Genomic DNA, 27,491 nt, shown 5'->3' with positions numbered 1-27,491 from the left:
TCCGATTCACATGGAGGAAGCCTAAAAGACCATTAACTTGGTCTAACTCATTCTCAAATTGCCCCCCTGTGGGGCATGTGCCTCACATTGGGAACCTTGTACATAGGGAGCACTTTTTACTAAACAGAGGGAAGACACCCTCAGAACCACACAGCCAATCAGAACATGTGCTACCTCAGTGAAGATCATGCCACTCTGCTTGGTTGCTAAGCAACACCCCCCTCTTATTTAGCTGATGTACTGGTAACAGAATTAACCCTTAAATTGCAAAGAGAATGATCCCTGCTGTTGGCCTTTCAACAGGGTGGTGTTTCCATCCTACCCTTCTCCCTGATGTGATAGTTTTCTACAAAGGGTTCTTCTTTTTGCTTTGATACGAGGAGAGTTCAGTCAATTCAGACCTCAGCTGCAGTCTGCATTGATGCATCTCACATACAGGATTACCTCCTTAACCTGTCGCCTGTGAAAAGCAGGCCTATATCCAGAGAAAGTGATTGTTGTAAGTGAGGATGGCATACCAACGTTTTAATAAAGAACTACAAGAAGAAACAGAAGGCAACAGTGACTTAAAAATAACTGGTTTAATAACAAATCAGCTAGACCACAGCAAAGCAGTCACTTGGGTGATCTGGAAAATTCAGCTTGTTTTTTGAACTCTGCAGTTTGATTCAGCTAGAGAACTCGGTCATGAGTTCAAATCCACCTCAAGTCTTCTAAAAGCTGGAACTCTTGAAACCAACTGCTTTCGGTAGGCACCTTCTACATACTACATCCCAACGACTTTTGTTAAGAAAGATAGAAAAGGAAAGAAAACCAAGCGGCCTTTCTAAGTCCACCTCAACCGTGTGTGTGTGTGTGTGTGTGTGTGTGTGTGTGTGTGAATTTCGTTTATTTTACATCAGCCACATTACATCTTCTTGAGGCCCTGGCATTTTCTCTTCCTGTAGAAATGTCAACAAACCCAGCCATCTAGTTTCCAAGGATCTTCGGTTCACCTTTCTGCAGCAAAGCGCCGGAGAACTTCTAGCGGTTTCCGGAAACCAAAGGGCACCCCTTCACTTAAGAAATAGCCGCAGATTGAAAGGGAGAAGCTCAGTCGACGTCTCTTGGATTGCTGCCCTTGGAGAACTGGCCGTGGCTGCTAGTCCTCACTCCTCACTCCCCTCCCCTCTTTGCTTTTTCAGGCAGATCTAAGGATTAACCCCCACCCCTATTCCCCCCTTGTTACCACTAAGCCAAGAACACAACACGAGCCAGAAGTCTGGCTTCTTGGCCAAACAGGCCCTACCTACCAACTCACAACACTTGGCCTAACATTTAGTTGTCACGCTAAAGTACCCACACAAACCACAGTGACTTCCCAAGCTTGGTTTTTTTTTTTTTGTGGGGTGGGGGGAGGCTGCTGTTAAGTACCAACCCCCTTCTGCACCCAGCCACTCTCCCCTGCCTGGGTCCGCTTCTCTCACCAGTCCTGTCCCTCACGTTCCACCCGCGAACACCAAACAGCAACACCATCAGAGGTTGAGCACAACCTGTACCCTGGATACAGGTCTCATGCATCCCCCGTTCTGGACGTCAACAAAGAAAACCAATCCCACTACTGCCACCACCATCACCACTTGCTGCTCATCTGTGCCTCCCCCTCCCCCTTCCTCCCATGGGGCATAGCCTCTAGGAAAGTGGGTCCCCCAGAAACCCCATCCTACGTGGCCCCCTCGCACTCCCCCACAGTGAGTTTCAAGGCTCCTTGCTGGTGGAGCGCCTTCAGGGCTTTGAACTCCAAGGGCATGGTGTGAGGGCTGGCCTGCGAGGTGTAGCCATATCTCAGAGTGTCATAGTAGTGATACTTCACGGGGTTCTGGTCTTGATCTTGAGGAAAGGGCCAGAAGCCGTAGAGATGGATCCGGTTGCAGAAGCGAGTGGCCAGGGTGTACATGAGCAGTCCGGTGGTTGGGCGTTTTATGTACACTTTGTTTGTCAGCCAATACCTAGGAGGGAAAAAGAGAAAAGAAGGCTGGAACTCATCGACCAAGGAAAGTGGACTGCGGCGGGTCAAGGACAGACAAAAGGAAAATGCTGGCCACATCCAATGTGTAAAATTAAAGCGCTCGTAGACAACTTCAGCAGTCAAAGATACTCCTGGGAACTTCAGTTTAAGGGTGCTGACCTCACAGAGCTATAAATCTCAGTCCTCCCTCTTCTTTCTTCTCTTCCCTCTGTATTTCCTGGGAACCTGTCTCTTTAAGGCAAGGATGGGGACTCCCAGGCAGGGAAGAAATTTGATTCAAATTGACCTCATTTGCACTTTCTGAAACTCTGTGCGGTCTGAAACACAGCCATTCTTCAAAATGTGCACACCTCCAAATTTTGCAGTTGCAGTTCTTCATGTGTAAATGGGGTAAATGCATCTTTTAGTGAAAATGACATACAAAAATGCATTGTATAGGGTAAATAGTGTGTGTGTGGTGTGTGTGCATGCGTGCATATGAGAAACATTGCAAAAATGTTTATATTAGGCAAAAGTGTGTACAAAATTGTGCTAGGAGGAATTTGCACTAAAATGCTGGAGAATGATCACAAGGGTTTGTTTATTTTTAATCACAAACCTGTGGACCTGTGGAAAACTGAACTCGTTTGGAGAAATGAGAAATTGACAGATTTGCCCCTCCTTAGTGTGTTGCAGGATCTCTTGAGGTTGGTGCAGAGGGAGCACTGAGGGCAGAACGTTTGAATTGGGGAGGGAAAATATCCTGGCTAGACTTCTAAATGAGGAACAAATTGCTGCATTATCTCTTTCTTCACACTCAGGTCAGCTTTGACACTGTCCATGTAGGTGCCAAGCACAGCTCTCCTGTTTTGCAAAACAGCTGAGGACCGTAACAAAAGCTAATTAATTTTGCAAACCCAAACGAAGGTGCCTCAAGTGCACGTGGGATGCCACATTAACGGTGCACCTTTTGCTGCTGGAGACTCCAGGTTTTAATTAGGAAGGGAGGCTGTCTTGAGGAAGACTGTAATTATTTTCCCCCACTGCCGCCAAATTGGCCACACCAATCAGCCTTTCTGTTGAAGCCTGAGATTTGTGTTGACTCAGGAAGCTGGAAAAAGGGCTGAGGACCTGCTGTTTGATACCTCTTTTCAGCAAGCCATAGTGGCAGGGAGTATTTTCTTCCTAAGCCAGAAAAAGAGAATTTGTAAAAATAAATATCTGATAATAGGGACGGGGGTGGCGCTGTGGGTTAAACCACAGAGCCCAGGACTTGCCGATCAGAAGGTTGGCGGTTCAAATCCCCGCAATGGTGTGAGCTCCCGTTGCTTGGTCCCTGCTCCTGCCAACCTAGCAGTTCGAAAGCACGTCAAAGTGCAAGTAGATAAATAGGTACCACTCTGGCGGGAAGGTAAACGGCGTTTCCGTGCGCTGCTCTGGTTCGCCAGAAGTGGCTTAGTCATGCTGGCCACATGACCTGGAAGCTGTACGCCGGCTCCCTTGGCCAATAAAGCGAGATGAGCGTCGCAACCCCAGAGTCGGTCACGACTGGTCCTAATGGTCAGGGGTCCCTTTACCTTTTAAATATCTGATGGGGGGGCTTTAAGGGCCCCCAAGGGGTCCTTTTTATTGTACACCCCTGATGATTTTCTCATGTTGACATAGAAACAAGAGAAGAACCTTCCTTCTCCCCATTTCTGATTCACAGCAACTGTTATTCAGAGACATATTGCCTCCAGCAGTGGAGGTAAGACCCCCCCCTAGCATCACAGTGACTTAGAGACCCCTCCGGACTGCTGTCCCCCCCACTGCCCCATGCATATACTGCAACAAGTCACTGATGCAACACTAGTGCATTAGTGGTAGAATTACACTCAACCACCCACCCACCATTCTGCTTTCTTAGCTCTCCTGCACTGCTTTTCCAGCATCCCTGCATTGTTGCCACAGGGCACTCCTGTGCTAAAGTGCAACAAACGTAGGGTCAACTGGAGTATGAAAAGTTAAAAGGACTTCAGCAGGAGGTTATGGGGCACACACTGATTGCAAATGAAGCAGCAGGTCTGCCCCTAAACCTTTGCGGCAGCTAGACTGGTGACTGGGGGCGGCCGCCAAGACCACATAACATTCGCTCCCAGTATGTTTCCAAGGACAATTCAAAGTGTTGGTGTTGACCTTTAAAGCCCTAAACAGCTTTAGCCCAGTATACCTGAAGGAGCATCTCCACCCCCATCATTCTGCCCAGACGCTGAGGTCCAGCGCCGAGGGCCTTCTGGCGGTTCCCTCATTGCGAGAAGTGAGGCTACAGGGAACCAGGCAGAGGGCCTTCTCAGTAGTGGTGCCCGCCCTGTGGAATGCCCTTCCATCAGATGTCAAAGATATAAACAACTACCTGATATTCAGAAGACATCTGAAGGCAGCCCTGTTCAGGGAAGTTTTTAATGTGTGATATTTTAATTATTTTTAATTTTTGCTGGAAGCCGCCCAGAGTGGCTGGGGAAACCCAAACTTGGATCTCCAGCTGTTTTTGGACGACAACTCCCACCATCCCTAGCTAGCAGTAGCAGTGGCCAGGGATGACGGAAACTGTAGTCCAAAAACAGTGGGAGACCCAGGTTTGGGAAACCCTGTTCTACCTTCACTGTCAGAGGCAAGATTGGAGAGAGATGTGCTGTTGTTCTCAGGTCCTGCTTTTGTGAGCATCTGGTTGGAGAACTGGATGAGAACTGGATGAGAACTGGGCCTTGGCCTGATCCACAAGCTCTTCTTATCTTCTTAGACCCTCACCTGGAGAGTGCACTGGTCAACCGGGTATAGAAGGGATGGGATGATCTCGGGGCCCTTGTTACCTGGGCAGGAGGATGCCATGGCATCTTGGGTGCAAAGGAGCAGCGTTCTGTAGTCATCAACCATCTGTTTGCATCCTTGCCTTGCCTTCCCTCCCCTTTGGAGCAGAGTGACATATTATACATGCTCACAAGACAGCTGGTCATCTTGCTGCCTTTTTGGCTGCAAGCGTGGACCCTGTCCGTGGCTTGGAGCTCTAATTGAATTAGCTCTTCCCAGCCCCAGCTGTTGGCTCTCCTCATCCCGCCTTCCCATCTTATTCATTACAGCGCGGACGTGTCTTTGCAACAGACAAGTCCTCTGTGCTTCTCTCGCCATCTGACCTGCTAGCCTGCGGCACCGTTTCATGGGCGGAAAACCAAACAAGCAGAGAAAAGCAACCCTTTGACGGACAATGTACACAGAAAATTTGTCAGCTGGAATAGCCGGTTCCAAATTTAGATGCAAGAATCTTCCCCGCTGTCACCAATTCCTCCCCCTCCCCTCCCTGTGGCATAGCCCAGGTGGCTTTCATGGCCCCCAAAATCCAACAGCTGTTGAATTTCTGCTAGGCAATGCCTTAAAGGCACATGTCCCCTGCCAGAAACAAAGAGCTGGCAGTCCTATTCAATCCCTACCATGATCTGCACAATTACACTTTGGCCCCATACCTTCCTGGCTCAGGATGAGTCAGAAAAGGAGATCCAAATCTGCTCATCCTCCACCTTGTCTGCCCTGGTGGCGCCTCCAGGGATCCAGGGAGCCTCTCCAAATTGCAGCAAGCCTGGCTGATAGCTTATGGCACGAGGCGACAGATGCAAGCATAGGTTTAGGAACCAGTTGATATGCAAAGCTTCTTTCATGAAACCCACTTAATTACAGCTCGGAAAAGAGCAGATTTGAGTAACAGACCCTTGTTTTCCTTCCGGTCCACCCACCCACCAACCTTCTCCTTGCTGTGGAGATGTAGGATTACGCCAGCGCCAAATTTACATATAAGCTAAACAAGCTATAGCTTAGGGGCACACTCTCTTGGGGGGGGGGGCAAAAAAAAAATAAAGGGGAAAAAACCCTGGATGTACATTTCCAAAATATAAGATAAAAAGCATATAAAATAAAACCTACCTACAGCAACAGTGTTTTGTGTAGGCTCTTATGATGTAAGTAATGGGCCCCACCTGCTAGTCTGCTCCCTAAAATATCACTGGTTTGCTCATTTTTCTATATAGGGTGCCTTCATTCTGCATGTGCAAATGGCTTTAGATACCTATTAGGTCCATAAATTACCATATAGCATATATTCAACACAAAAAACAGCGACAATTTGTTGTTGACAAAGGACAGCTAGACATATAAAGGACCCCATTACCTTCAGTAGCTTAGGGACTCATCAAACCCTGGATTAAGCCTACTGCAAAATGGAATCTCTCTCTCTCGTATGTTTAGCTACTGTTGACAGTGTCATTCCTGTTGGCAGACAGAGCAAAACTTCACCTGTTGTGGGCTAGTCGGTTCTGCTGTGTGTGTTGCTCAGTGGCGTAGCGTGGGGGGTGCAGGGGGGGCCGGCCGCACTGGGCGCAACATCTGGGGGGGGGCGCTCGCTCGCACTCGCAGCTCTCTGCCCCTACTAAAATCCACGGGTTAGGGGGCGCAAATTACTTGCCTTGCCCGGGTGCTGACAACCCACGCTACGCCACTGGTGTTGCTAGAGCCATTCAGGCTTGTGCACCTGCATGCAATGGGCTGTGATTCCTCTTCTGCTTTTCCTTGTGTTGGCAACAAGGAGCAGAACCACACCCAAGGGTCGAAATCCCCACCTATATCTCCTACCATAGATGAGGCAGGGATTAATTCATGCATATATGTGTGCATCAATATTTAGTGCCGATCCACACATTCAGAGTAAACATGCTATTAAGCCTGGTGTAGGAGCCAGGGAACACCATACATTTAAAGCACATCCCTCCCTAATAGTTTGCCAAGGGTGCTGGGAATTGTAGTTCTTTGAGGGGTAAACTACAGCTCCCAGAGTTCTTTAAATGTACGATCTGTATAGAGTTATGTGTGCACATCCCTTCTCTAACCCAACCAACAAACCTCCCTGCACAAAGAAATATAGCTCATGAAGAATTACCCTTGCACTAGTTTTTAGCTCTCCCTTTTTCTTTTTTAAAATGAGCATGGCATTTGAACAGGAAACAAACAATCCCAGAACATGCTGTTTTGCTGAAGGCTCTGAATAGTGTACAGTTTTTAGAAGCCATCACTCAAAACTGAATTTGTGAGCGTCATCCCTGATGGGAGATGTGAGGCAGGCTTGGTTTAACTGGGATGCCTCTGCAGGGGACTTTATCTTTGATCGGTGCCACCAGAGGATGGCCTGGGAAGAGGGGCATTGCTTTCTCCTTGCAGGCTGTTTGTCTGCTGATCAAAAACAAGCAAGCATGCAAGCAAACTGCTTTATCTTCCAGCAGGGGAAAAAGATACGTGGAGCTAGTATATATTCCCCTACGCGTTAAAACAACAACGACACACAGTTGGGTGTTGGTGATTTTGTTCAGTAAAACAGCCCACAAGGAAAGTTAAGCATCCCTTTCTCTCTGCATCTCTGTTCAAATTCAGATAAATATAAGCTAATGCAGGAGTAAGGAACCTTTTTTGGACTGAAGTCTGCATTCCCTTCTCAGCAACCTGTTGAGGGCCACATGCTAGGAGTAGGGCCAGAGCAAAGGAGAGCAGAGCAATGAAGGTGAGTTTTATTCTTGTAAAGCAGGGCCTGTGAGGGGCGTGGCCTAGAGATTAGAGGTGTGGCCTGGGGAATAGAGAGGCTTGGAGGGCTGGATTTGACCCCAGGGCCTGAGGTCCCCCACCCCACATCCCTGCACTAAAGCATTAAAGACGAAGAGCACCAGGAACTGCTCTGCATGTCTCCCAAGAGCCCAATTTTGAGTGCTTTTTTGGCCCAGGGTGCAGAGTTCCTCACCCTCTGACGGCGTGCAGCAGCCGCAAGGATGGATAGGCTGTGCGGACGTTGATGCGGTGCTTGAGGATGAGCTCGTTGACCCACTCCACACGCTCCTTGCCTCCTTTGGCCATGAAGGCTGGGATCCAGAGGATGCTGCCGTTGAGGCTATGCAGGCGCTGGAGCAGCTTCTCCCGCCAGGTGTCGTTCACCAGGTCCTCGAAAGCACGCTGGATGACCGATGGGTTCATGGTCACCAGATCTGTCTTGGTCCCCACGTCCCGGGTGTACTCTTGGACTGGGGCGAGGTTGCACCTGGAAGGGAAATGTCAGGGCACACATCCAGGAAGCGGACATTAGAGCAGGCACCAAAAGAGGGTCTGAAATGATCAGGGAATGGGTCTGTTTTTGGGTGAGGAAAAACCCTTTCTGACCCTTTCCGGGAAACTTCCTATGGGTTTCTTGTCAGGAATGGTGGTGCAAGAGGCCGTGGGCAAAAGAAGGTTGCCCAGCCAAGAACGTGGCACTTGGACAAGGAATCCCACCTCCCTGTGTAGCATGTCAGTAATGGTCACCATCTTATCTTGAAGCACTGGTAATCCACAAGAGGGATGAAGTGCCTCAGCCCCCATTGCTTCATGCTTCCTTTCCCATTGTGTAAAGGTCATGCAGACAACCCACAGAAGTTAAGAACAAGGCAAGAAGAGCCCTGCTGGACCAGACCAAGGGACCTATAGCCCAGCATTCAATTCTCACATTGGCCAACCACATGGCCCAGCTGGGAAGCCCACAAGCAAGACATGAGTACAATAGCATTCTTCTGCTCAGTTTCCCAGCAACTGCTCTGTGATACAGCCTTCATGTAGTGGTCAGGGTACCTGCCCCCGGCATCCTAGAGCTGCCCAGTCAGCATGAAAGGGGAGCTTTTTAGCCACCGTATGCCCTGAAGTGAAGCATTTAGGAACACCCAAAACACAAGGGGCTTCCGTTTCAAGAGAATGGTGCTCAAGTTCTGTTACGTACAATGGAACATCAAGGAAAATGCATATTAATTCACTCTGAAAGAAGATACTGGAGCACTGCAAATCATTTGCCTATGTATGTGCATGGAAAGTTGCTGAAAGGCAACACATGGAGCCCTGCACTGATGCATCTCTACACAATGCATCTCTTATTATTATTAATGTGATTATTGTATAATTACAAGATTACTGTATAATTTTGGCAGGCGGTATCAACTTAGAAAAGGTGTGGCTGTGAGTGGGGAGTGGCTGTGACTGTCATGCACTTCTGAATTTCTCACTAAACTACTGCCTTAAAAGCCTCAAAGCCTCATCCTCCGTGAATTTGTCTACCTTCCTAATCTATTCTGCCTTTGACTAGATGATCCTTGGGGTTCTCTACCAAGTCTACGGTTCGTTTAAATGCAAACAGAATTGGATTTCTCCCCCACCCCTAGTTGAGATGCATGGTTTGGTTGGGGGTTATTTTAAATAGAAGGGCCTTCTTCAAAGCCGTGTGCTGCTTCATGGAAACCACCATTACCTTATCACAAAGTTGTGAGCATCTATCTCCGCTCCACAGCTGCTGTTCAACAGGATGCCTGAGTTGCCCACAATGGCGCATGTCCGAAAGTGTTTGCCTTTCAGTGGTGAAGTCCTGGGCAGGAGGGCGTAGAGGTTTTGGGAAACGTTCATTGTGCTGTCTCTGTCAAACACATAGTGGATAATATCCCCAGGCTTGAGAGTTCCCTTGAGCACTGAGATGTCTTTTTCAGCATCCAGAAATTTCAATATGTGCTTTCTTTTTAAAAGAAAAAAGGAGGGAGGGAGGGAGAGAGGCAATAAGTCTAGTTAGGAACACAGGAAGCTGTCTTCAACTTAGTCAGAATCATTGTCCTTCTAACTCAGCATTGTCTACACCAGGGTTGGTAAACCTTTGGTCCCCCAGCTGTTGCTGGACTAAAAAGGTAAAGGACCTCTGACTGTTAGGTCCAGTCGTGGCCGACTCTGGGGTTGCGGCGCTCATCTCGCTTTACTGGCCGAGGGAGCCGGCATACAGCTTCTGGGTCATGTGGCCAGCATGACTAAGCTGCTTCTGGCGAACCAGAGCAGAGCACGGAAACGCCATTTACCTTCCCGCCCGAGCGGTACCTATTTATCTACTTGCACTTTGACGTGCTTTCGAACTGCTAGGTTCGCAGGAGCAGGGACCGAGCAACAGGAGCTCACACCGTCACAGGGATTCAAACCGCCTACCTTCTGATCGGCAAGTCCTAGGCTCTGTGGTTTAACCCACAGCGCCACCCGCGTCCCACCGTTGCTGGACCGTTGCTAGTCCACCATTGCTGGACTACAACTCTCATAATCCCTGATGATAGTCCATGCTGTCTGGGACTGATGGGAATTGTAGTCCAACAACATCTGGTGGGCCAAAGGTTCCTCAGCCTTGGCCAACACTGATTAGAAGAAGCTCTCCAAGGTTTCAGACATGGGACCTACCCAACTGTGCATGGAGATGTTTGGGATTGAACCAGGGACCTTCTGCAGCTATAACCCTTTCAGAGTCAGGCAGCTAGTTATGTAGCTTGTGGACTCAACAACTAAAGAAGATCAGACGCAAGGACCATCACACTTGAGTAATGCCATTTCTTGCAATGTTGCTGCACTGTATATGTTATTATGTAATCCAGAGTAACCAATGTGATGTTCTCCAGATGTTCCTGGATTGCACCTTCCATAATTCTTGACCACTGGCCTTGCTGGGTGATGGGAGCTGCAGTTCACCTACATCTGGGGGCACCATGTTGGCTACCTCACATGTAAGCTGTGCCTTGATGCTATGGTTGTGCTGTCTTAATGGTATGGTTGCGATGTTGAGGGTCCTCTGTCATGGAGCCATCAGTAGAGTGCATCTAGAAGGTTGCGGGTTCCCCATCCCAGCCTTACATTTTTGGTATGCCAAAAATGTCTTTGGGGCGAAAGGATAGTGTATAAACAAACAAACAAACATTTTTACATATAACTAAAAGGCTGCCACATATGCGGCACAAAAGCATCATTTTCTCGAAGGATCTCTTTACACACACAAACCATATGTGCACAAACCCCATTCATGATGATGACAGGCATTTCACTGTAATAATAGTGAGGCTGCTGTTTGGAATTTATAATGCGAGTGTTCCAAGCAGCTCACATCGAAATTATCTCTGTACTGCTTACCTCAACCACCTTGGTGGCTGCATTGCCTCCAGCTGGGGGGCTGAGATGAAGGGATTTGCTGAAGGCTGCCCACTGAGTTGATAGCAGAGACAACATTTGAACTGGCGGCTTCGTGACTTAGATGCTGCACCAGCAATCCTCAGTCCTCACTTCCCATGTTACTCCTACTTTGGCCCCCAGTTCCCTGCTGCTGCTCTGTCTGGAATTACTAGTAATGCTGCCCAAACTCAAAATAACCTGGCTTGTAGATCTAATGCTTTAGTTGAGATTCCTACATTGCAAGGGGTTGGACTAGAATTATCAGGGGTCAGCAAACTTTTTCAGCAGGGGGCCAGTCCACTGTCCCTCAGACCTTGTGTGGGGCTGGACTATATTTTTGAGCGAGAAAATATGAATGAATTCCTATGCCCCGCAAATAACCCAGAGATGCATTTTAAATAAAAGCACACATTCTACTCATGTAAAAACATGCTGATTCCTGGAGCGTCTGTAGGCCAGAGTTAGATGGCGATTGGGCCGGATCCAGCCCCCGGGCATTAGTTTGCCTACCCATGGACTAGATGATCCCTGGGGTTCCTTCCAGCTCTATAATTCTATGATTCCATGAAATCTGCCAAGTCTGTAAATTCCCAGAGAACGAGCTTTGCTACAACAGAATTTAATATTTTTTGAAATTTTTTTTTTAATGACTGAGATCAATTATGGGTCAACTTATTCTTATCTTGGTGAAGCGGTTGTTTTATGTTGTTGGGTGATATTTGTGGATGAATGCTTTTATTGCTTTTCTGTTATGTTATTAGTGCTTGTCTTCTTTATAAGTATTCTTATATTTTCTCCGTAAATGGCCTCAAGCCTTCTGCTGACTGTGTGAAATGATGCACAAATTGAATAAACTAAACCAAACGAAAAAAATCTGTAGATATGTCAAAATCTCGAAACAAACGCCAAACTTTCATCCAATCTTGTAACACTGGATTTTGATGTGCCCATTCCTAGAAATTAGATAGTACCTGATCTTCAAAGAGAGTGTCTGGTTGTGTTGCCATTTGGGTGGAGCTGGATGGTGCTTAATACTTTCATTGCTTCTGTCAACAACAGCTGGAGATAAGGAGCTATTTATTAACACTTCGGCTCTGGAGAGGAGAAAAAGAGAGAAAGGGAGAGGTGGTGGAGGAGGAAGAACAAGAGCAGGATCCATTAGCACAGATTCCAGCAAGATCTCTCAAGATACCCAAAAGAATTATGGGCGCTGTAGTTCACCCTTCACAGAGTTACAGTTTCCAGCAACCCTGAACGAACTGCATTGCCCAGAATCCTTTTAGGGAAATCACGTGCTTTAATGATATAGTGTGTACACAACCCTTGTGGAACTCAGCAAGGTGAGGGGCAAAGCTAGAATTGTTTGGTGCTGCCTGCCATTGGCTCTGGCGCCACCTACTGTTGATCTCCCTGCTTTCTGCCCAATCAGTCTCAATGACTAAAAGCTGCTGGTGGTAATGAGATAGGAAAGTATTGCGGGAGAGGGGGACGGTTTTGGGTTAACAGAGGGATGATTACGAAAATCTGCAGCAGAACAGGAAAGGAACAGGTATCTACGAGGTGAGTTGAAAGAGCACCATCCCACATAAAAGAGAAAGGAGGGGGGGGGAGAGAATATGCTTGAGAATGTGTGAGCATGAGTGTGTGTATGAGAGAGAGAGAATGAAGCAGATTAATAGCCCTCTTAAAGCAAAACACAAATGAACACAACATCCAATTTACGAACCTATTAGGTTTGCCATGTAAGCTGCTCAGTGCTGATCTGATTGCACCTCTGCTTCCAGAATTCCTACAGGACAAAGGAAATGCATTATTCATCAAACTGGTGCCTTTTCGCAAAGCTTTTGCTCAACCGTCGGTGTGATCTCGTCTTTGGAGTCTGGAGGGCTCCAAAGTTAGAAGCTTTCATTTATATATCATGTGTAGGTTCCAGGGCATAATGTAAAGGCACACTTTGTGACTGGAGGCATTTTCTTGTAATTAAATATCTTCCAAGAATTCTACAGAATTCTATTGGCCACAATAAAATATTTACTCTAGCAGGTGGACTCCAGAAGTGATGAATGGCTAACCGCCATCAGCCCAGCCCGCCCAGCTGTCACCTGGTCACTGGCTTCCTCACTAGGCAGAAATGGATTGTATTTCTATTTAAATTACAGGGTTGTCTCTAAGATAGCACAAAATGAAAGCCACTTATACCTGCCCAGCTGGCGAAATGTTTTGCGCCAGCAGAACTTCATTGTGCAGTTGAATTGTGGAGCAGGTTGCTGGTAACTGTGTTGCATAGTAGATTGTGCAATCTGTTGCACAAGAGGTTTCTGCTAGCACAACAGTTGCATTAGATTACTCTGCTGTGCAACATTAAAGTGCTTCCATTTGTTAGCCTGAGAGTCCTTGCTAGAAGACAGAGAACACTGGATACAGACCATAGTAATTCTTTCTAAGCCTGCATATAAATATATGTTTATTAATATGCACACACACATGCAATTGCATAATTAACATGTGCAATTATATAATATGTATAATCGGTGCTTTTTTTCTAGGGGTAGTCGAGGGTATGCAGTACCAGAACCATTTTTTCCTAGAATAAAAGCACTGTATATAATATAATACACACACACACACACACACACACACACCTGTGTCCTTTTGGGGGGTTGATGCTTATGTGGATACCCTACTAAGGGCCCCTTTACTCCGGTATCCACAGGAAGCGGGTGGCACAGTGGTCTAAACCACTGAGCCTCTTGGGCTTGCTGATCAGAAGGTCGGCAGTTTGATTCCCCACAACGGGCTGCGTTCCTGTTGTTCTGTCCCAGCTCTTGCCAACTAAGCAGTTTGAAAGCATGCCAGTGCAAGTAGATAAATAGATACCGCTGTGGCAGGAAGGTAAATGGCATTTCCGTGCACTCTGGTTTCCGTCACAGTGTTCCATTGCACCAGAAGCAGTTAAGTCATGCTGGCCACATGACCCGGAAAGCTTCCTGTGGACAAACACTGGCTTCCTCGGCCTGAAAGCGAGATGAGTGCCACAACCCCATAGTCACCTTTGACTGGACTTAACTGTCCAGGTTCCTTAACCTTTTACCTTACTCCAGTATCAACAGTGACTGATCGGAGGTTTCAGGGAAGCTGACTAAGGCACTTGGAAGCCACAGCTATCCTCCTATTGTTTGAACACCACCCTGAGCACCTGATATTCAGAGGTCCTCTGCCTCTAAGATCATATCCAGATCATATAGCTAAAGCAGCTGCACACCTCTTAACAGTCATGGCTTCCCACAAATAATCCTTGGAAGGGCTTGTTTGTTACAGGAGAGGGAAGCAACAGTGACCTTACTGTGGGTGTCTGCTGTAGACCTCCAAGCCAGACTGAAGACTTGGATGATGCCTTCCTAGAGCAGATTACCAAACATTCAGAAAGGAGAGCTATAGCAGTCATGGGAAACTTCAGCTACCCAAATATCTGTTGGAAATAAAACTTTGCCAAGAATGTAAGGTCCAACAAATTCCTCAGTTGCCTTGCTGACAATTTCATTTCCCAGAAGCTGGAAGAAGCAACAAGCGAATCAACTATCGTGGACCTGTTCCTCACCAACAGGGAAGAACTACTCAGTGAGGTGGAAGTAGTGGGAAACTTGGGAGGAAGTGATCATGTCCTCTTGAAATTCAGGATGCAGAGGAAAGGGAAAGCTGAGTGTAGTGGAATGTGCACTCTAGACTTTAAGAATGCTGATTTCAAAAAGCTCTGATCCGATGGTCAGAAATGCCCCAAGAGAAGGGAGCTCATGATGGATGGGAGTTTGTTAGAGGTGAAATACTGAAGGCACATTCGCAAACAATTCCAATACGAAATAAAAGTAGGAGGCATCTAAAGAAACCAGTGTGGTTGCATAATGAATTTATGGATGAACCGAGATTTAAGAAGAGATGAATAAGAAAATTGCAAAGGTAGGGTATTCATGACTAGCCAACACTCACAGGGAGAAGGTCAGGTGGGCTAGAGCCCAGGATTGCAAGAGAGGTTAAAAATAATAATAATGAGATTTTTTTGGGGCTATGCTCAGAGCAAGAGGAAGAATAAGGAAGTACTATTTCCTCTGTGTGAGAAAAAAGGAGAAATGCTATTGACCGAGTGAGATAAGGCAGAACTGCTCAACACCTACTTTCCCTCTGCCTTCTCCCAAAAGGAAAACAGTGCCCAACCTGGTGATAGTATAATAAATGATGCAGAGAGGGAGCTGCAGCCCAAGATAGGAAAAGAGGCAGTAAGGAAACACCTAGCTGCTTTGAACTGCATCCAAGGCTATTAGCGGAATGTGCAGATGTAATCTCAGAGCCTCTGTCTATAATCTTTGAGAATCATTGGAGAACAGGTAATGTCCCTGCAGACCGGAGGCAGACAAATGTTGTCCCCATCTTCAGAAATGGGGAAAAGAGAAGCCAGGTAATTAGTGACAGCTTGACATTCAAGCCAGGAAAAGTCCTAGAATAGATAATGAAACAGGTGGCCTGTGAGCTCTTGGAAAAGGAAGTTGTGGTTACTAAGAGCCAGGCTGGGTTTCTGAAAAACAAGTCATGCCAGACTAAACTTATTTCTTTAATTAATATATATATACAGAGAGAAAGAATTACAAGCTTGGTGGATCAGGGGAATGCTGTGACTGTAACGTATTTGGATTCAGTAAGGCTTTAGGCAAAGTCCCCTGTGATATCCTTGTGGAGAAGCTGCTAAAATGTGGGCTATACAATGTTACTGTTAGGTGGATTTGGGTTGGCGGTTGACTGACCAAACCCAGCAAGGGCTAACCAATGAATGGTTCCTTGTCAGCCTGGGGAAAGTGACAAGAGAACTTTCAATGTACATTGTAGCTGTAACCTGCATCTGGAGAGACCTTTTAGGGCAGTCAAGGTTCAGAAAAGGGCAACCAAAATAATGAAAGGGATGGAGTGATTTCCTGATGAGGAAAGGTTGCAGCGTTCAAAATGGTGAGGAAGAAGTGACACGCTAGAAGTTAATTAAATTATACTTTGCATAGAGAAAGTGGATAGGGAAAAGTTTCCTCCCTCTCTTATACTACTGGAAGCCATGAACAGGCAAAGAAGCCAAATGCCAGAAAATTCAGGACAGATGGAGCAAAGTACATCTTCATGCAGCTCATAGTTAAACTCTGGAACTCCCTCCCACAGGAGGCAGCGATGGCTTCCAACATGGATGGGTTTAAAAGAGGATTGGACACATTCATGGAGGGGAAGGCTATTGGAGTTGAAGAACAGCTGGAGGGTCACAGGTTCCCCTTCCTGGTGGACATGTACACTGTACTCCATGTCTTGGCAACCTTGAGGCTGGACTACAGCAATGCACTCTCTGTGGGGCTTTCCTTGGGCCTGGTTTGAAAGCTCCAGCTGGTACAGAACCAGGCAGCCAGACTGTCAGTGGGTGCATCTGGCCGACAACATGTGACGCCGTTGTTAAAACATCTGTACTTGGCTGCCCATCTACTACTGAGCCAGGGTCAAGGTCCTTGAATCAAGTTACAAAGCTCTGAACAACTGAGGCCCAGGATACCTTAGGGAACCCCCTGAACCCTTATATCACTGAGATCATGTGCAGGCGTGTCATTTGCTGCTTCCCAAGTCTGCTTCCCCAAGAAACTGAGCCATTAGTGCTCTGTCAATACAGATCCAGCAGGTGACTTCGAGTTACACCTTTGCTGGGAACTTTTATTTGTTCTCAGGCTTATGCAGACAAGATAAACAGTTTCTGTGTTAGCTAGCTAAAAAAACCCAACCACCTGTGGTTTTTATTGTGTATGTATAATTGTTGTGAACCATTTAGATTTTGTTTTTTAAATCAAATTTCAGGTCCCCAGTATTTTTAAAAGACAAATAAATAAACTAAGTGCCCATGTGTAGCTCCTTTTCTACTTTACTTGACACCTCACATCATTTTCAATCTCTGCCATTCCTCCTTCTGGGAGTTAAGTGTTTGATAAGTACTCTGAGAAACAGTTGGATGCCCATCTTCCCAAGGCTGCAGCCGAATCCACTCTGCTGGTTCATGTGTATCATTTTCCTCAGCAGATTCTTCTTCCCCTTGCCCTCCCCCTGCATCCCCACCCAGACCTTTCATCTTTTTGTGCTCAGCCATTCAGTGGCCTTGGGAAGAGGGAGCTCACTTTCATGTCTCTTTATTGTTCCCAGTCCCAGGGAGAGGAAATCCAGGAGAAAGGGCCCTTTGTTTGCTAAAGAGCAAAGGGTGTGTGTGTGTGTGTGTGCATCCATTTTGGCTTTACAGGTGGCCTAGGGCACCCTTCCCCAACCTGGTGCCCTCCAGATGTTTGGAGTGAAGCCCCAGCCAGCACAGCTGTTTGATCCATGTGTGGTTTAAAGATTCGCAACCTTTATGAAAGGAGTGGAAACCTTTTGCACTTAGCAGCACCTACGGTAGGTAGACTGCTGAGCTCACATCCACACCAAACATTTAAAACACAGGGCTTTCCCTCAAATAATCCTGGGAACTGTAGTTTATCCCCCCAGTGCTACAATTCCCAGCTCCCTTAATAAACTACAGTTCCTGGGATTCTTTGCGGGGGGAGGCATGCTTTAAATATACACTTTAAATATACCAGGCAGAGGGCCTTCTCAGTAGTGGCACCCGCCCTGTAGAACGCCCTCCCACCAGATGTCAAGGAAAGAAACAACTATCTGACTTTTAGAAGACATCTGAAGGCAGCCCTGTTTAGGGAAGTTTTTAATGTTTGATGTTTTATTGTGTTTTTAATATTCTGTTGGAAACCACCCAGAGTGGCTGGGGAGGTCCGGCCAGATGGGCGGGGTATAAGTAATAAATTATTACATTATTTTTATTTTTATAATTATGGATATGATCTGAACAGGTATAATTCACCTGCTCACGATCTGAAAGGTACAATGTGTTGTACTTCTGTCTAAATTATGTTAATTCTTTCCATGGATATGTATGCAAATTGGATGCAGACTGTGCAAAGAAAAACCTGGGTATTTGCAGAAAGGATCACTCTCCCATAAGTCCTATCCTCACATAGCTCCTGGCCTTGAAGCTTCTCTACCCCATGGCTGTGGTAAGCCATCAGAAAGCCCGTTGCATGACATTTTTAGCAAACCTGATCAGCTCTGCTTCCTGGGCTGCCTCTTCCTGGAGCAGCAAAGCCAGTCATGTCCTGTCACACATTTTGTGTTACTAGATGTCATGGGATAGGAGGGTGGAAGATGACTGAAGGTGGTGCAGAGTAGCTGTGTCTCCTTTGAGTGAAGGGATCTCCCATTTGAGCACAGCCTCCCCAGACTTGACCCCCCCTGCCCAGGACAAGGGGAGCCTCATATTCCTGCCTCACCAAGACGACTTGAGACCTTGCACATCAATATTTAAAGGTCTCATCTGCTCACGTTGTCACGCTAGCAACGAGGTGTCTAAAAAAGCTCTCCTCCGAAACAGCTGGTACTCTCTGGGGAGCCAAATAGTTCTTCAAAGCCACGGCAGTGAATTCTAGCAACGTCTCTGCCAATAAAGTCAAGAATTGCCTTTCACTGTAGCTATACAGAACTTCTCCTTCCCTTGGAACCATATAAGGAGGAGGAGGGTCAGGAGGCAGACCCCTGCAGTTCAAATTATGCCCTGAAAGGAAAGATAACTCATAACTTTCAGGTTTAGACAACTGGGGTGGATGGCTTTATAGTGCAAAAATTCATACCCTACCAGGGGGACTCAGAATATTATGCTTGTTTTATGCTTTTCTTCATTCAGGGCTGTGTCCACCACATTCTGTCTGCTAGCACCAAGTCTCTTGCACTATTGGACGGGTGAGTTTTTATGTTGAGCGGCAGAGGAATTCAAAGCAACAGTTGTGCTAGAAGGAACTTGTTGCACAACAGATTGTGAAATTTACTGCACAGCAAAGTCACCAGAAAACCTGCTTATGCATTCTTGTGTGCAACCACGTTTTGCTGATGGCAAACCTTTCACCAGCAGACAAGTATGCTGCTAAGTGACTTTAATTAGCACCACAGCCTTTAGGTTTTACATAATTGTATTCAGAATTGCAAGCATTCATTTTTGTTTCATCTCATTTTAACATTTTATCTTTCTTTTAAAAGGGAAATTTACCAGAGAGAATTGGCATTTTACATCTGTTTGTGTGGCTGTTTATTCAGCTCTGAGTTGTTCTGTGATGACCAGATACAAATACACCAGTCTAATACTACTGCTCAGAAGTAAGGATGGGTAGAAATTTGGTTCACAGGAATTCACATTTTAATGTGAAACTACCTAATCTTCATTCTCTGAAGCAATAAGAGAACTGAAACACAATTATCCCCAGGTTCAATCCTTTGCATCTTCAGGTAAAGCTGGAAAGCCACAAGCCGATCATGGTAGATATTATTGAGTTAGTTAGGCCAGTGGTCTGACTCAGTAAAGAATGCTTTACTCTTGTATATGCATTGTTGTATGCATGAAATACAATTGCAAAATTTGGAGGTACACGAAATTTGGAAAAGGGCTGTGTTTTGGTTTGTGCAGTGCTTCAGAAAGTGCAAAGGCTATGGATTTGGATTGAATTTCTTCACCATCCTTGCCTCTAAAGATCCCCCAGGAAATATGGAGGGAAGAGAAGAAAGAAGATGGGAAAACAAAGAGGGAGAATGTGGAAAGTGGGATCTAAAAGGTCTGCTTGATGAGAATGGGTGGGAGAGGACCGGGGGTGGGGGGTGGGGAGACCAGCATCCTATACATAAATATAGCCTGACATGATTGTCATTACACTGGGACTGCCAGACCAGAACCGGCCACCGGCCCATTTCACATCTCATCCCTGTCTCTTCCAGTGGTTGCTCCTGGTTAATTCAAAGGCAGGTTATTATTCCTCTGATAACCTCTCTCACCTGCACCTCATCATTCATACTGTATCCTGGTGTAGGAGAAGGAAGGAGATGGTGAATTAATTTTTGTTGCTGTTGGGGGGGGTCAGGAATAAAATAACCGCAAGCTCTGTGCCAGGCAGAAACTGGGCACCCTTCCTAAGGCACTCTCTAGTGCCTAATTGATTTCATGATAAAGGGGAGTGATTAGGACACAATGTGATTTTTCTCAGGGTGGGGTGGGGGAGAGGGAGTTCTTCTGTCCTATCCCATTCCAGTTTGGCAAGTACCAAATCTCAGACCCTCCAAGTGTCCCTGTTTTCCAGGGGCGGTCCCGAATTTACAGAAGCCATCTTGGTTTCTGATTTGATCCCAGAATGTCCCGCTTTTCCTTAGGGTGTCCCTATTTTCTTCGGAGAAATGTAAGAGCGCATGAATCTCTCCCTGACGACTGAGACTCTTCCCTTCTGATTTATATCTAGAGGGACTTTTCACAATTGCACCTCTAAAGGTGTACCTTTTAGTTAGGGCAAGTAAGGAGCAGTCCACCTTCTGGATACCTGCACAAGAAACTGCTCTGGTTGTGCTTCCTAATTGGAAGGAAGAAGGTGGGCTTGGAGTGGTGTTTTGTGCCAAAATGCAGCAGACAGTCTGCTGCATCAATGGCTACTCTGGAGTCACAACAGTCTTTAATTACGTGATTGATTTCTCATGGCACAGTCTGAGAACTACATTTTTACACATTGCTCCATCCGTATCTCGACTAGCAGCTTCCCCTTCAACTTGATGGAGTGCTCCTCCCTCCTTGGTCTAATCCGGACCACACGCTCCATCACAGAATAATAGGAAAGTGGAAGAGCTCTCTTCATTTTATCCTCTACTCAGCCTAAGACAAGATTGACAGCAACATCTAAGGCAGAGGTGGAGAGACTCTAACTTCTGTCCTCCCTCCCTGACTATTCGCCAAACCCATTCCTGACCGGGAAGTGCCCACAGCAGATATCCACCCAACCCTTTTCTCCAGAATGGCAGAACATAAGAAAAGCTCTTCTGGCTTAGGGCAGAGAACTGTCTACTCCAGCATCCCTCTTCCACGGTGGCCAACCAGATGCCCCAGTGGGAATCTTGCAAGCAGGACCCGAGCACAACAGCAGCTCTCCCCTTTTGGGATTGCCAGCAACTGGTGTTCAGAAGTCATCTTGAATTAGATTGACAAATGGTCTCAATCAGCACAAGACCGTTTCCTATGTTCCCAACAGCCTTTCCCATGGCAGTACAAGTCCATAAGAACATAAGGCCCACCTATCTAATCCATCCTGCCATTCTCACAATGGCCAACCAGTTGCCCAACTGGAAACCGAGAAGCAGAATCTGAGCATTTAAAGCACATTTGGAGCATGTGGCTTCCCCCGAGGAATGCTGGGAACTGTAATTGATGTGTTGCAGAGCTGCAATTCCCAACATCCTTAGCAGTTCCCAGTGTTTTTTGGAGGAAGCAATGTTCTTTAAATGTATGGTGTGTATGGTGGCACTGTAAAGGCACCATACATTTAATGCACACTTAAAGAACATGGATCTGAAATTATTACTCCGTATTGAGAGAATTGCACTCAGTACCAGCCCCGGGGCACTGGGGAACTCCTCTTACTTAATACATTCCCGTCAAAACAAACACTACAGCTGGGTCCTACAAGTGTGGAGTAGGTACACAGAGAAGGGGAGAACCATTGCAAAAGGGGCTTCTATCCATGTCACAAGCACTAGGGCAGAAAAAGGATAAGTGCAATGAATGGTTATTGCCTCTCTGCTAGATATACCTGAGGGACATTTGTGGCACTGTGGTCTAAACCACTGAGCCTCTTGGACTTGCCAATCGGAAGGTTGGCAGTTCGAATCCATGCAATGGGGTGAGCTCCCATTGCTCTGTCCCAGCTCCTGCCAACCTAGCAGTTCGAAAGCATACCAGTGCGAGTAGAGAAATAGGTACCACTGTGGTGGGAAGGTAAACGGCATTTCCATGGTGTCCCATTGTGCCAGAAGCAGTTTAGTCATGCTGACCACATGACCTGGAAAGCTGTCTGTGGGCAAACGGCGGCTCCCTTGGCCTGAAAAGTGAGATGAGCTCCACAGCCCCAAAATCGCCTTTGACTGGATGTAACTGTCCAGGGGTCATTTACCTTTTACCTACACCTGAGCATGATGCCTAACACTTTCCAGCTTTGCCAACAATGCCATTGCCACTGCCCCTGGTTGTCAGTGGAGTGTGGTGGATCCATGTCTCCCACTTTAAACATTTCTCAAGTGCTAAACCTGGAGCTTTTCAGTACTTCTTGCATTAAACCAGCCCTTCTACAAGTCCCTATCCCAAGATGCAGAGATGTAGCTCAGTGGCAGAGCATCTCCTTTGCACACAGCAGGTCTCAGGTTCAACCCCTGCCTGAAACCCTGGAGAACTACCGCCAGTCAGCGTAGGCAATGCTGAACTAGAGGAGCAACTGTATCTTTCACAGAACCAGAAAACTGTGGAGTTGGAAGGGACCCCAGTCTTCATGTAGTCCAACCTCCTGCAATGGAGGAATCACAGCTAAGAAAACCCTAACAGATGGGCATCCAAGCTGTGTTTAAAAGCCTCCTGTGAAGGAGAGTCTACCACCTTCCCAGCTCATCTGCTCTACTGTTCTTACCATCAGAAATTATTCCTCAAGTTTTGTTGGAATCTCTTTTCCTGTCACATGAATCCATTGGTTTGGATCCTCCCCTCTGGAGCAACACAAAACAAGCTTGCACCTTCTTCCACATGACAGCCCTTCAGATATTTAAAAGACGGCTATTGCGTCATCTCTTAGTCTTCTCTTCTCCAGGCTAGGCATACCTAACTCCCTCAACTGTTCCTCATAAGGCTTGGTTTCCAGACCCTTGATCATCTTGGTTGCCTTCCTCTGCAACCAAGTTCTAGTTTGCCAATATCCTTCTTAAATTGTGGTGCCCAGAACTGAGCACAGTACTCAGCGGGGTCTGATATAAGACAATATAATGGTACTATTTCTTCCCTTAAACTGGACTATTACTTCAGTTGATGCAGCCCAGAATTGCATTAGCATTTCTTGCTGCAGAATCACACTGTTGACTCATCTTAAGCTTGTTGTCTACTAAGACCACCTAGATCAGGGGTAGGCAACCTAAGTCCCAGGGGCCGGATGCAGCCCAATCGCCTTCTAAATCCAGCCTGCAGACAGTCCAGGAATCAGCGTGACATGAGCAGAATGTGTCCTTTTATTTAAAATGCATCTCTGGGTTACTTGTGGGGCATAGGAATTTGTTCATCCCCCCCAAAATAAAAATATAGTCCGGCCCACCACACAGTCTGAGGGACGGTGGACCGGCCCATGGCTGAAAAAGGTTGCTGAACCCTGCTCTAGATCCTTTTCACATATACTACAGGCAAACCAGGTGTCTTCCTTCCTATATTTGGGCATCTGATTATTCCTGCCTTACTGTACAATCTTACACTTGTCCCTATTGAAATGTCATATGTTAGTTTTGGCTCAGTTCTCCAATTTGTTAAAGTCATCTTGAATCTTGATTCTGTCTTCTGAGGTACAGTATTGGCTACCCCTCTCAATTTGGTGTCCTATGCAAATCCTCTTCAGTTCCTTAATCCGAGTCATTTATAAAACTGTTGAACAACACCATGTCCAGGACAGAACCTTGCAGCACCCCACTTGTCAAGTCCCCCCCCCCAGGATGACGGTGAGTCCTTGGTGAGTACTCTTTGGGTTTGGTTAGTCAACTACCTGCAAATCCACCTAACAATAACATTGTTCAGCTTCTCCGCAAGAGTATCATGGGGGACTTGCCAAAAGCCTTATTGAGATAAAGATATGCTACATCTACAGCATCCCCCTGATCCACTAAGCTTGTAACTATCAAAATAAGGCTTGAGGTTCTCCTGTGTCCCAGAGGAGAGACCAGAGCTCAGCGGTGGAGCATCTGCTTTGCACGCAGAAGATCCTAGGTTCAACCCAGGGGCATCTTCAGGTGGGGCTGGGAATTTTCCCTTCTGCCGGTTAGGGCAGACAGCACTGAGCTAGATGGAGGCAGCTTTCTTATTTCCCGTTTCTCTCTCCCCCCCCCCCCAACTTCCAGCCGGTCCACGCCCCCCTCTCCGCTCCCGCTTTCCTGATCTCCCCAAGACCCTCATCGATTGACTCCTTAACCCCCCAAACCCCCCCCACAACTGCAGCTGATAAGCCCGACCCCACCCTCGAACCTCACCCCGCGCTGGCCGGTACAGGGGTTGGGGGCTAGGTCGGCGAGAGGCTAGAGCGAAAGCGCTCCCCCCTCGCTACTGAGAGCTCTAGCAGCCGAGGCAGCGCGCGCGGAGACAAAGAAACTCCGGAGTGCCCCCCCTCGCCAAGCCCACCCACTCCTTCTCTTGCAGCCCCCCTTCCACTCCATCGCTCCCCCTTCCTCATCCTCCTTCCCCAGAGAAAAACCATCCTTTGTAACCGCACTCCCCCCCCCCGCAGAGGTTTTCCTTCTCCTTTGTAAACCCCCCGCCAGCATCATTTCGCATCGATCCCTCTTTTTGGAAAGCCACCCCCGTGCTAAAAGTGTCCCCTACCTTACATGCCCCCCTCCGCCACGCCCCCTGCCCGAACCAAATCAGAGCTTGATTTCCCACCCCACCCCACCCGGCTACTCCAGCCCGGCTCTAAGCCCCCTGCTTCTCCCAAACTGTTTTCCTTTAGCCCCCCCCCAATCGCGCCCCCCACAACAAGAGCCACCTGGATCAGAGCGCAAGGACGCGCGGGGGAATCGAACCCGGCTCCATTGTTTCTTTTTTACCCGATTTCCAGCTCGATCTCGGAGATGTCCGCGAAGATCAGGATCCCCACCAGCAGCGTGAGCAGAGCCAGCGTCCAGCCCCGGCAGGGCAGCGGCGGCGGCGACGGCATGGCTCCGGGGCGCAGGGAGAGAGAGCGAGAGAGACCGGCGGGGCTCGGCTGGGCTGCAGCCGCCGGGGTGCCTCCTCTGCCGGTCCAGAGGCGAAGAAGGTCCCGAGCGCAGGAGTTTGGAGATCTCCCAAAAGAGAGACCCCACTCCCACCCCTTACACACACCGCTGCCTACAAGTTGAGGGCTCCCTCTTCTCTCGGGGGTCACCGCCTACTGCATCCCCAGGCTGGAAAGCTGGGCTTTCATCCTCGCGAAAGGGACCAGCCAGGACAGAGCCGCCGCCTCCTCCTCTCCAAGATTTCTTGACACTGAGAGGGGAGAGAATGAGTGAGAGAAAGAAAGAGAGAGAGAGAGATAAGCCTCCCCTCCTTCCCTCCCTCTCTCCTCCCCCTCTCCAATCCTCCCTCCTCATCTACAGCCTTTGCAAAGTTTCTCTCTCTCTCTCTCTCTCTCTCTCTCTCTCTCTCTCTCTCTCACACACACACACACACACACACACACACACACAGCGGAATCCCCCTCCAGTCCCAAGAAACAAAACACATCTGTAGATAGACATCTCACAATACCAGCAGTAGTAAGAACCATTTAGAGAGCACTTGTCAGAAATCCACTTTGTTGTCACCCTTACAACCCGGTAAGGTAGGCCAGCGTTTTCACCTCTGTCCCTCTCCTTTGAAGAGTGGAGTTTCCATGCCTGGCAGATTGAGGCTTCAAACGTGTGTCTTCTCTAAGGACAGCTGAGTATTTGGGGTGTTCCCTTTTGGGTTCGCATCTAGACCAGAGGTAGCCAATGTGATGCATTTTAGATGACTCCCGTTATTCATGCTGTCTGGAGCTGATGGTAGTCTGGCAGTCAGGGCTCTTCCAGCGATAGGATACAATAATCTTTATTGTCATTGTCCCATACAGAACAACGAAACTGAAAAATCTACACAAGACATTCAAAAACCAACAAGCCTGCTATCCCAGCTATCCCAACTTGGTTAGCCCCCTAAAAACTCTATTTTTAAATACAATATACTCCCATAGAGACTCCTTACACTGTGTTTAAAACCAAAATCGCATTTGGGTAGAAACTGTTTCGCAGGCGGCTAGTCCTAGTCTTTATAACCCTGTACCTTCTTCCAGAAGGCAGAAGCTGAAAGAGATCATTTCCGGGGTGCGCACTATCCTGCACTATCTCTGGCACCTGGAAGCATAGATTTGATCCAAGGTGGGAAGAGTGCACCCAGTTATTCTCTCTGCAGTCTTTACAACCCTGGACAGCATTGTTTTTTCCCTGACTGTGCAGCGGATGTGTTTATTGAGCGTTCATCCTGATTTGTTTGCAAAGCGAGTAGGCAGCCTTAGTTACTTAATGAGCATTCATAGGAAGATAAGAACATAAGAAGAGCCCTCTGGATCAGGCCAATCGCCCATCTAGTCCAGCATCCTGTTCTCACAGTGTCCACCCAGATGCCTGTAGGTAACCCACAAGCAAGACCCAAGCACAAGAGCACTCTCTCCCCCTGTGGTTTCCTGCAACTGCGATTCAGAAGCATTGTTGCTGCTGATTGTGAAGGCAGTGCATAGCCATCCTGGCCAGTAATCATTGATAGGCTTTTCCTCTATTAATTTGTTCAATCCTCCTTTGAGGCCATCCTAATTGGTGGCCATCGCTGCCTCTTGTGGCAGTGAATTCCATAGTTTAAGGATGCGCTGCATGAAGAAGGACTTCCTTTTATTTCATTGACGGAGGGTGGGGTGTTAGTGCTTTGTTGACGCTGTGCCAAAGCAAGTGCTATCCTTATACATTCTCTAGTGCCCTTCCCCTTGTCACTTTCCTTATGGAAGAAAGCTCAGTCTTTGGGGGAGGTCGGTTTGTTTCACCAGAGTTTCAGATTAGCTTTCATTGTGCAGCCTATGTTTGCTTGTGTGTGGCTCAATCCCATCCGAAAATCGTGACAGCTTGGAAGTGCTCTTAGATTAAATCAGTACAAAAAAAGATAGTTTATCACCTTGGATTTTGACTCTCGTAGCCATTATGTTACATCAGTTCTCACTTATTTCATTTCTCTGTGTGGTTATTTCAACGGCATTGTATCATATGTTAATACCTTTTATAACTATCTTTTTTAAAAAACAAACAAACCCCAAAATAAGCACTTTGTTAAAAGGGTGCCAACAGACGAGACAGGAAAGTCAAAGTGTTTTAAAATCCTCCGCAAATTGCACAAGAACACCTGTTCACCCAAGTGCTGTTACGTTTAATAATGAGTTTAACAAGGCAGGTGAAATAGTGCAAATTAACAGATCATTTAAAAAGAAAAAAGGGGGTAAAGAGCTATAATGGCTCAGGCTGGGACAGAAATAGTAAAGATGTGCTGAGATAGGGACTTGTGGGTGACAATAGGTTCAAGTACCTACTATTTCCTTGCACATGAAAACCATGCTTCTCCCAAAAGACGGAAAAGTAACACAATGGCCACCTGCACCATCCATGGCTCAATTCTTTACACATGCGAAAGTTCATTCTTAGCTCAGTCGGTAGAGCATGAGACCCTTAATCTCAGGGTCATGGGTTTGAGCGCCATGGGTGAAAGATTCCTGCGTTG

At 47.2% G+C, this 27,491-nt stretch overlaps 1 protein-coding gene across 1 annotated transcript; it reads right to left on the bottom strand.

The window, feature by feature from the left end:
• Positions 1-562: 562 nt before the first annotated feature.
• Positions 563-25,243, bottom strand: ST8SIA2 (ST8 alpha-N-acetyl-neuraminide alpha-2,8-sialyltransferase 2). The gene is made up of 6 exons (XM_081888716.1): positions 24,785-25,243; positions 12,762-12,824; positions 12,007-12,129; positions 9,321-9,578; positions 7,797-8,090; positions 563-1,988 (listed from the first exon to the last, which is right to left on the bottom strand). Exons 1-6 carry the CDS (start codon positions 24,892-24,894, stop codon positions 1,703-1,705), a joined length of 1,134 nt encoding a protein of 377 aa, XP_081744842.1. The 5' UTR covers positions 24,895-25,243; the 3' UTR covers positions 563-1,702.
• Positions 25,244-27,491: the final 2,248 nt, after the last annotated feature.

This window comes from Podarcis melisellensis, assembly GCF_964234715.1.
Source record: "Podarcis melisellensis genome assembly, chromosome: 14".
Classification (NCBI taxonomy): Eukaryota; Metazoa; Chordata; class Lepidosauria; order Squamata; family Lacertidae; genus Podarcis; species Podarcis melisellensis.
This window is presented reverse-complemented; position numbering and strand designations above follow the sequence as displayed.